Source organism: Onychomys torridus, chromosome 1, assembly GCF_903995425.1.
Source record: "Onychomys torridus chromosome 1, mOncTor1.1, whole genome shotgun sequence".
In the NCBI taxonomy this organism is placed as follows: Eukaryota; Metazoa; Chordata; class Mammalia; order Rodentia; family Cricetidae; genus Onychomys; species Onychomys torridus.
Genome location: NC_050443.1, coordinates 132,247,907 through 132,257,656, shown reverse-complemented (window position 1 = coordinate 132,257,656; position 9,750 = coordinate 132,247,907). Strand labels below are relative to the sequence as shown.

General features: G+C 36.7%; 1 protein-coding gene across 1 annotated transcript; it reads left to right on the top strand.

Moving 5' to 3' along the window:
* Window positions 1-4,403: 4,403 nt before the first annotated feature.
* On the top strand, window positions 4,404-5,348 carry LOC118575391 (olfactory receptor 9Q2). Its single transcript, XM_036175975.1, has one exon. The coding sequence runs from the start codon at window positions 4,404-4,406 to the stop codon at window positions 5,346-5,348; it is 945 nt and encodes a 314-aa protein (XP_036031868.1).
* The last annotated feature ends 4,402 nt before the right edge of the window (window positions 5,349-9,750 follow it).

The window sequence follows — 9,750 nt, the reverse complement described above, 5'->3', positions numbered from 1 at the left end:
ACATCGCAAGACCTTTCCAAGTAGAAGCATTTGCTTGTATGGAGAAAGTCACACAGTGACCTAAAGGGGCCAGATCTAAAAGTGAATCATACATAATAAAAATCGCACATAAAATCATAACAAAAACAAAAGATACTTTTGTTTTTTATTAAATTAATTACTGCTTTGCCATTTGGCATTTGGACAATTTTCTGAGTCATTTTAAATTTATACTGTCTAATGGGTATCCCTCCCCAGGAATATCAGGCTGTTAATGAAATGGAAGATTTATGTTTAAATGCTTTTGGGAATTTGTGGGTTAAAGACGGTATGATTTCTTTTCTTTTCTTTCTTTCTTTTTGTTTTGTGAAGTAATAGTCTATATTTGCCTCTGGCTTGTTCTTTCCTTTCAGCCATTGGATGAAGCATAACATTAATCACAATGATATTAGAATTCAGGTCAAGAAATAGCATACAATTGTACTTTAGAATCCATGGAAGGTGGTTTCTTAATTATACAGCTTTATACATGCTGTTATACAGTATGATTTTCTATATAAAGAATAAATATCAAAGATTTGTCTTTAAGTGTATGGGAATATTAAAACCGTGTTCCTCTCCATAACTCTCCAGCTTTGCTACATACTATAGTCACTAGGGAAGTAAAAACAAAATATTCTGGTTTCTGGATCCTACACTCAAACATTCTGACTTAATTATTACACACAAAAATATGGAGATTTGGATTTTATCAGTTCCCAGGGGGATTCTTAAGGATGGTGTAGTTTAAGCAGATCCTAGAATCTCCTTGTATTGTCCATCTTCAGGATAGGCTCAGTCAAACCAGTAAACCCCATTTCAGGTCATTGTTATGATGTTTTCTATCTTCAGATTTAAAAATTCACTTATAAGACAGAGGGACATTTTTAAAAATGCCCTATTGAAGTTCTCTCACAATGAAGGATGGTAGCCATGTAACTTGGAATTTTAAGTTTGTGGCACCACACACAGAGGGTCAAGAAGGGCTTAGACTCCCAGAGCAATCTTCAAGAATATATTCTTCAGATATATTTTTGGAGATTACTTGTATCAGAGTGTCTTGAGGTAATCATGAACAATATAGATATCTTCTTCCCATGATGGATACCAAGTCAGAATCCCTGGAGGTGGTTGTGTTAATATTTACCTTTCAGACAGTACCTTAGGGTTGGGGATTTAGCTCAGTGGTACAGTGCTTGCCTAGCAAGCACAAGGCTCTGGGTTTGATCCTCAGGTAAAAAAAAAAAAAAAAGAGAATTTCTCATATAGTTTGAATTTTCAGAACCAGAGATGTGATGAAGGTTATAATCATCTTGGGGAATTTTCTAAGTTTGTTGGTAGAACAACACTGAAACATCTGTCTCAGACACCTGCCAACATGCAGGAGCATCACAGTCACATATCCCAGTATGTCTTGGTCATGGCAATGAAGAGCTCATTCTTAAGAAATAGCATCATTTAGTGAGCAAGTCTTAGTTGGTTAGAGTGGCATCAAAGTGAGGTATAGGAGACCTTCCAAAAGTGCATTCCTTTTGGTGACTCTCCTAATCACCGCCTAATCACTCTTGAACTCCATAATATTTTTTATGAATTCTAATTCGCTTCACTCTCTGATTTTGCCAACTGAAAATATATTAATTTAACAAATTAATCAGTTTCAAAGGATGTGCTTTAATTCTCTCTTCTCTGTCTCTCTTGAACCAATGCCTTGATGTAATTCGTGTATCCATTTGTAGCCTTGAATTTTCAACAGTCTTCCTGCCTCTCCTCCCAGAGATCTGAAATTTCAGGTTCCATACCACAATACCCTGGCATTTTAAGTGTGTATAACATATGCTTTGATCATATTCAGTAAGCAGCGAACTTTCACAGTCATATATCCCAGTATGTCTTGGTCATGGCAATGAAGAGCTCATTCTTAAGAAATAGCATCATTTAGTGATGCAAGTCTTAGTTGGTTAGAGTGGCATCAAAGTGAGGTATAGGAGACCTTCCAAAAGTGCATTCCTTTTGGTGCAAAGCTCTATTACACTGTGTGAGAGTTGGCTAGACATGTCATGGGGATTTGAGAGTTTGAAATTAGAGAGCAACTTTCAAAGATATTAGATACCTTATTAGGAAGTCACAAAATTGCCTTCCCTGGAGAGTCACCCCAGGAGCTAATTAGACTGCAACACTTTAACAGTAACTATAAGATGCATATCAAACTTCTTATATTCAGAATGGTTGGGATCAGAAACTTAGGGATACTTACTGCTTCCTTAAGTCTTACTGTTGTGGCAGGAGTCTGAAACGATCTTAGGAAACCAGGGTCAGGTATATAGTGGTTTGCTGTTTTTGAGAGGGAAGAGTGGTTCATTGCAATGAGATTAAGACATAAAAGAACTGAGTGTGACCCATTTCAAATATAGTGCTATAATTATGAGAAAGAGCTGCATTTTTAGCAAAGAGGAATAAAGTCAAGGGAATTAAAAATAGAAAGGAAGTATGACTTGCCCACATCTCTGTGTGGTGAACTGGATGCAGAAATCACCTGGAATATCAGGCCACAGGTAGCAATACCACACCAAGAAGAAAGACACAGAAGAAAAGACAGGTAAAGACAACTCACAGTTTGTGTGTCTAAGTTTTTTTCTTTGTTATCAGCCCTGATGGATCAGTTTGTCACTGACCTGGCTTTAGTAGCATTTGCTATTCTAATCACCAAAGTCATTTTTTACAGCCCCATTGAAGAACCTTTTCAAGAACTACAAAATCCATTAAATCAGACTTCCTCATTAGTTCATCAACACTAGATTGCAGAATAGTTTTTGCTTTATTCCCCTTTCAAGTATATGTGCTGTTTATTATTGAACTGCATTTTACTAGAGGCTTTGAGAATAATAAACCAATCATCATGGGGCTTTGTTAGATACCTGTAGGAGCTTATGTTTTCCCTCTTGGTTGCAAGGCTAATGCTAGTGTGTTTATGCATTTATATATCTATATAGAGTCTTAATTATCCAGACAACTTAAAATAGGACAGCAACTGTTTTTAAAGAATTCATACAATTAAACTGAAAACAAATATTTCTATTAGCAGAGTCCATTGCTGATTAATAATACATATATTTTGACTCATGCTGTTTCTTTTACAGAATATCTAATGCTCATTTTGACAGAAGTAGTGAAAGAAATTCTATGGTTACTCAACATAATTTTATTAATGGGTATACCACATGTAGAATGCTTTTCAATGAATTAAAAGTTACTAGATACCTTTAAGAAGAAATAACAAGGTGTATATTCTAATCCCTTTGATGATCAAATAGAATATACAATATTATCAAGTGATAAGTTCTCATGTTATTTATGCAAAAATGTTAGGCACTCAAAAGTTCTGGGGATTAGACACAAAATTATACACAAGCCTATTCTTAGGAGTATCCCTTGTGTTACTGGTTTTGGTAGATAGATATTAAATTACCTGTTTTGTAATTCACCTACCTGATTATAATTGAACCAAGAAGATTTCTAGACATACTGATAAGAGCAGAACGTCTGTAAGGATTTTTGTGGTGTTTGCTACAGAAATGCAGGTTCACTGACCCTTAGAACTCTTGGGATGATATGGTCTAGGAACTCTAAAGCCTCTATTATGAAATTCATGGCCTCTTGTGTCTACCATCTATGACAGATCCACAAATTTTCAAATATAGAAGTTTTATTTTTATTATTCTTTAGCTACATTGTTCTTCTTTGGAAGGATTATATGTATTCACAATTTTTCTAAAAGAAATTATATTTCAAGGATCACATTTCTGAATGTTTCACATTATGCTTTCACTTGAAAGACAATTTCAATTTGACATGTAATTTCATTATGAAGAAAATCTTTCATGTAGTGACAACAGTTATTGAAAATTAAATGAGAGGAACCTAACAGAAGATGCTCATTTAAACTTTTTAACAAGCAACTGTATTCCTATGTAGTCATTTTAGCTTTTCAGTGTCATTCTGCATCTGTTTTAATCAGCATATCATCTCACAAGCACATGGGTATATTAGCCTCTTTTGACAGCAAAGGAATTGAGGTTCAGAAAGATTAAGTGCTCCATATAACATAACATAGCCAATGAGAGAGCAATTGTAAATACAAGATCTAGGCTGTCAGTCCAAGAATCACTTGCTCCTCATTCCTACTATAATAGAAAAATACATCATGTTTCATATTAGTGTGAACTCTGCAGTTCTCTGTCTTTCTTAGTCTGCAAACTTTGTTGTAGTCAACAACTAAATATCAGAGACTCAATTTAAGCTCTATTACTTATAATAACTTATTCTTTCCTTCTGACTTTCTCTTCTTTGGATCTTGTCTTAGCCTTCACAGCTAAACCTCTAGATGGATGGCTGGGAGGAATTATACCTTCGTGACTGAGTTCTTTCTGACTGCATTCACCGAACATCCTGAGTGGGGGCTCCCTCTCTTCCTTTTATTTTTGAGTTTCTACCTCTCTACTCTGCTGGGGAATACAGGAATGATCATCCTGATCCAGAAGAACCGTCGACTTCAAACCCCAATGTATTTCTTCCTCAGCCACCTTTCCTTTGTGGACATCTGCTACTCCTCTGTTATCATCCCTCAGATGCTGGCTGTATTATGGGAACATGGCACAACAATCTCTCAAGTTCGTTGTGCAGCTCAGTTCTTTCTTTTTACCTTCTTTGCTTCCATTGACTGCTACCTCTTGGCAATTATGGCCTATGACCGCTATGTGGCTGTGTGCCAACCATTGCTTTATGTCACCATAATGACAGAGAAGGCCCGTGTAGGCTTAGTCACTGGGGCTTATGTGGCTGGTTTTTCTAGTGGCTTTGTTCGGACTGTCACAGCCTTTACTCTCTCCTTCTGTGGAAGCAATGAGATTAACTTCATTTTTTGTGACCTCCCTCCTCTATTAAAGCTCGTGTGTGGGGATAGTTATATCCAGGAAGTAGTGATTATTGTCTTTGCCATTTTTGTCATGCCTGCTTGCATTGTGGTTATCTCTGTGTCCTATCTGTTCATCATTGTGGCCATCATGCAGATCCGCTCTGCTGGAGGCAGGGCCAAGACTTTCTCCACCTGCACCTCCCACCTCACTGCTGTAGCTCTCTTCTTTGGTACTCTTATTTTCATGTACCTGAGAGATAATGCAGACCAGTCCTCAGAGGGGGATCGAGTTGTTTCTGTGTTTTATACAGTGGTGACTCCATTACTGAATCCACTCATCTATAGCCTGAGGAATAAGGAGGTAAAAGAGGCCATTATGAAATCTCTGAGAAAATCAAAGATTTCTGGAAGGCCCTAATTAATTTATTGAAGACCTTTATCAAGCCTTCCTTTGTTTCTATATTTGTTTTCTTTTTCTCAAACATATCTTAGTTTAGAAGGCTCCCCTAGACTCAAAGCTGGACTCAAATATCCCATCTCCACTTTCTGACTTATTCAGTGTACTACTTACTTGCTATCATCTCAAAGATGAGATGTTTTACTAGTCTGATGTTGACCTATATTCACAAGTGGAAAGTAGATAACATGAGAACAGAACATTTTTTTTTTTTCAATCCCGGTGCTTAACACATGAATCATCGACAAATAAAAACCATTCAGTACATGTTTATTGCATGGACAGATTATTCCCAGATCTCAGTGTTGATCTTTGTTTTTCAACTTCTTCAGTCCTTAGTTTCCGAAGACCTAAGTGGGTTAACTCTTTTTATATAGTCATATTTTTGAGGTTCCAATGTATGAGTTAGCAGGTGATGGGAGCCGTGTGGCCTAGTTTCAGGCCAGTATATGAGTGCTTGTCTCCAGATGAGAGAAAACCCACAGGTACAGTCTCATTCAGAAAAGACCAGCAGACTTTGAGGTAGCACAGGGTACTGCTGGGACTGTGCTGCCTGAACTCCCTCGTCTTTCTCATAATATTGGTGATTCTCTTGGTGGGTTTTTGTGTCATTACACCAGTCACACATAGAACAGATATATTCATTCCTGGAAATCACATTTTTTTTTCTCAAATATTTTCCTCTAAAATTCTTTGGGAGCTGATGCTTCTCAGGTTTCTTGTCTGGAGATGTCAACTGTCACTCCAGACCCTGGGAGATGTTTTCATTCAGTGCTGCAGGATTAGAGGCAATTGACCCCTATTTCTGTAAATATACTTTGTTAAGTTTTGAATGATATTGTTGTTCTTGAAAATGTGTGCCTAGGTTTATCATCTTTAATTTTGTCTAGACAGGATGCACCTGGCTTAATATTTGGTCAAGATACCAAAATGATTAGTGTTTTTGGTTTAAAAGATGTTTTGATGTAAAAGTTGGGAAAATATATTTGACATATTTATTTTTGCCAGACGTTAACATTGGGAAAATCATGTTTGTTCATATAGAAAGACATGCTTGTTTTTGAAGTATAAATAAAGATGGCTTTAGCTGTTCAGAGCCAGCCAATTGTGTGAAATTCATCTGGCGGTCAGACACTCCTTAATTTCTTTGGCTTGCTAAGAACTTTCATAATGAAGACATATAACAAGTATTTTAGGAAAGTGTTTGGTGGATGTGCTTCAGAAAGAATAAAGGGAGAAATTTTGCTTATGACAGATACCAGAATCCATGCATCTGCTTTGGTTCTGTCTCTCCATAAATTACTTAAACACTGTGGATTCAGGAAGAGTGACTTCACATTCCCTGACTACAACATCTTCTATAGTGGGTGTATTGAGTACTTACCTGGGCCAGGTGTGAGTGTGTGTGTGTGTGTGTGTGTGTGTGTGTGTGTGTGTGTGTGATTTAGCCATGAAACAATTTTTGGGATTCAAGAAAAATGGGAAAGTGCTTAGTAAGTTCTATTACTACTAATATATTATTTCAGTAATTATCTAGGTGCTTCATCACAATCAATACTGATGCGTAGAAAGATCAATGTGTCTCTTTATTTTGGAATTATTTTGGACAGTTTTTCCCAGGCCCAGATTCACTTTGGATGAGAATACTTCCTCCAAAAGTGGAAAACTCAGTAATTATTTAAGTTAATTCTTAAACACATGTGTCTCTATCACATGCAGGGTACTATGCTAAAAGCTTTACATGAGTCATTTATTTTACTAAAAATTCATGATCAAAATCAGTTTTATTGGTCTTACTTAGCAAAGAAAAAAGTGCCCCCAAAGCAAAGAAGGACCTAAGGCCCAGAATATTGAGGTGACTTGTGGAAGGTAAGTAGCAAGAAAGTGGCAGAGGATTCAGGTTCTGGTTTTAGGTTTCCAGAGTCTAACTTAATTGATTTTGGACCTCCATGCATGCTACATTTTTTTTTTCTCCAATGCCTCACAACTTTGTAGTATTCTTTAGTTTTATTTGGATTCTAATTATACTACTTATTTGTGTTGTTCTTAGCAAATATCAAACATTTGATTTTACCCATAAAGACTCAGGAGCCAGATGCTGGGATGAAATTCTGCTAGTTCAGGGAGGCAGAGAAAGCACCCAGCTGACCTTCCTCCTTCACCAACATGCCAACACCCTCCATGTCCTATGTCATTTCAAACAAGCCTCTTCAAACTAAATTGATCCCTCCATTCTACCACTCTGTGAAACTATCTGCCCCTTGACTCCTCTTTACTCTCTATTTTTTTATTAATCATCCTACATTCACTTTCTGTTGACTGTTCATTCCTGCCTCTTGACCTATGGTTGACTTTATTTAACCCTTTTTATAATATTCAAGCAGAAAGCTCTTGCTTTAAAGGTGTGTGCTAGGGCTGAGCCGCACCACAAATAGAAACAAGTTTTTCCCAGTAAATAATGCAATCTTTGCATTCAGAGTGTGATCATGTATCTCTTATGTTTAAACAAAAAGGAAAGGTCTTAACTCTAATACAGTAAAACTATTTACAAAAATGAAACTATTTCTGCCAAGCTTTCCACAATGTCCAGCTTGGCTGTATTTGTCAGTCTTTGGATTAAGTATTTTTGAGTTCGAAATTCTGTAATATATTAATGTCAGTCTCACATGAACTCAGCAATTTGAATGTCCTGAGCAGTTTGTAGCATGACACTGATTTCTTTCTTTCTTTCTTTCTTTCTTTCTTTCTTTCTTTCTTTCTTTCTTTCTTTCTTTCTTTTTTTTGGTGTTTATCAGCTTAGTGGCAATCCCGGTTAGGTAGAACACAGCAGTCAACCAAAATCTGTCCTTTTTTGTGTGCAAACCTGGCAGCAGTTTAGCTCCGTGGTTGCCATTACCACAGTCCAGGTGGATTCATCGTTGCAGGGCCCCATCATCTTCTTGGAGACCTCAAAGGTTAGTGTTAGGAATGGTCATGTTTATTGCAGAAAACTTAAACATGTTTAATGTCATATGCAGCAGATCTTCATTTAGCTTTTCTAGTTGTTTGTCTTGTAGCCAATAGTCCTGTGCTGATTTTGTGGTTCATTCCTCGGTAATGACCATTACATCTCCTGGACTATATCCTACTGCTTTCCCTTAGTTTTGTTCCCATCAACAGCTGATGAATCATCAGAAAACCTTGCATTAGCCAAATGTTGTGACTATTCCATTGATCCTCACAGCCCAATAGGTAGCTCTTTTGGGGGAGGCATGATCAGTTTAGGCATGGGGATTATAGGCAATTGAGCTGTTTTCTCCATATGGGAAGGCACAGACCCCTTTGCTACCACATCCTGGATATGAAGGAATTCAGATAGGTACCAGTTCTACTGTAATACCTTCCCTCCCCTGGCTAAGCCTATGAAGGACTCTGCCTTCAAACACATCCAATCTATCATTGTAAGGGGTGCCCTTATGACCAAAGGGTGGTTGGCAATGACTGAGTGTAAGTTCTCTATGCCTTGTAAAATGTCCAGATTTGTTTGTCAAAGAGAGAATATTATTTTGCCTATATAGAAAGTGAAAGAAAGTGTTTACAACAGAAGCCACGAGGAAGATGTTGATGAATTCTATTTTGCTTTATGAAGAGCCCCCAGTTGCCATTTCACCAACAAATATGGCATCCATAATTAGGGTATCCTCTGGTCAATATTGTTCAGTGTTGTGTACCCAGAGAAGAGCTTACTGCCAGTTGCAAAAGCTCCTCTTTGTTTGAATTACAGTAACTCTTTGGACTTTAAACATTTTAAATATCATAACATTGTTTTGGGCACCAAACAAAAAACATCCCTTTTATTTGAGAAGAAAATTCAAAAGCTGATGTCCAAGATGGTATGGGCCAAGTGTTAATCTATAGTCTAACAATCTAACATTAAGACATGTGGTTTAAGAAAACCCATTTTTTTTTTTTTTTATTTTGTGCCAGTAAGGCAAGCGTACATTTGGTAAATTAGCATTTGAAAGCTTACTATTTTTTAATTTCATTTCATACCTGATAAAATGAAAGACATTTCTTAGTTTTTATAAGTTAGTTTGAAATATATGACCAAGTTGTCTGATAAACTATTTCCTCCCCTTATTCAGGTGGTCTCTCCTGTTTGAACTAAATCTTTATCAAACTTGACAGTATCCATAGCTTTTATTCTCCTGTGGAAACAAAAGCAAAACTTTTCCCCCAATGTAACACATATCTTGGTGTCCATTCTGAGGTCAACACATCTTTAAAATATACAGGATAATTTAATTCAGCAGTTTTATCTACTATTCAGTGTCTCTCCATGGCTGTTGTTCCTTTTTCATTAGCATTTAAAAATTTAAAGTTA

Excerpts from the sequence above, each read along its gene's own strand:
- LOC118575391 (XM_036175975.1), top strand. The coding sequence starts at position 4,404 with ATGGCTGGGAGGAATTATACCTTCGTGACTGAGTTCTTTCTGACTGCA.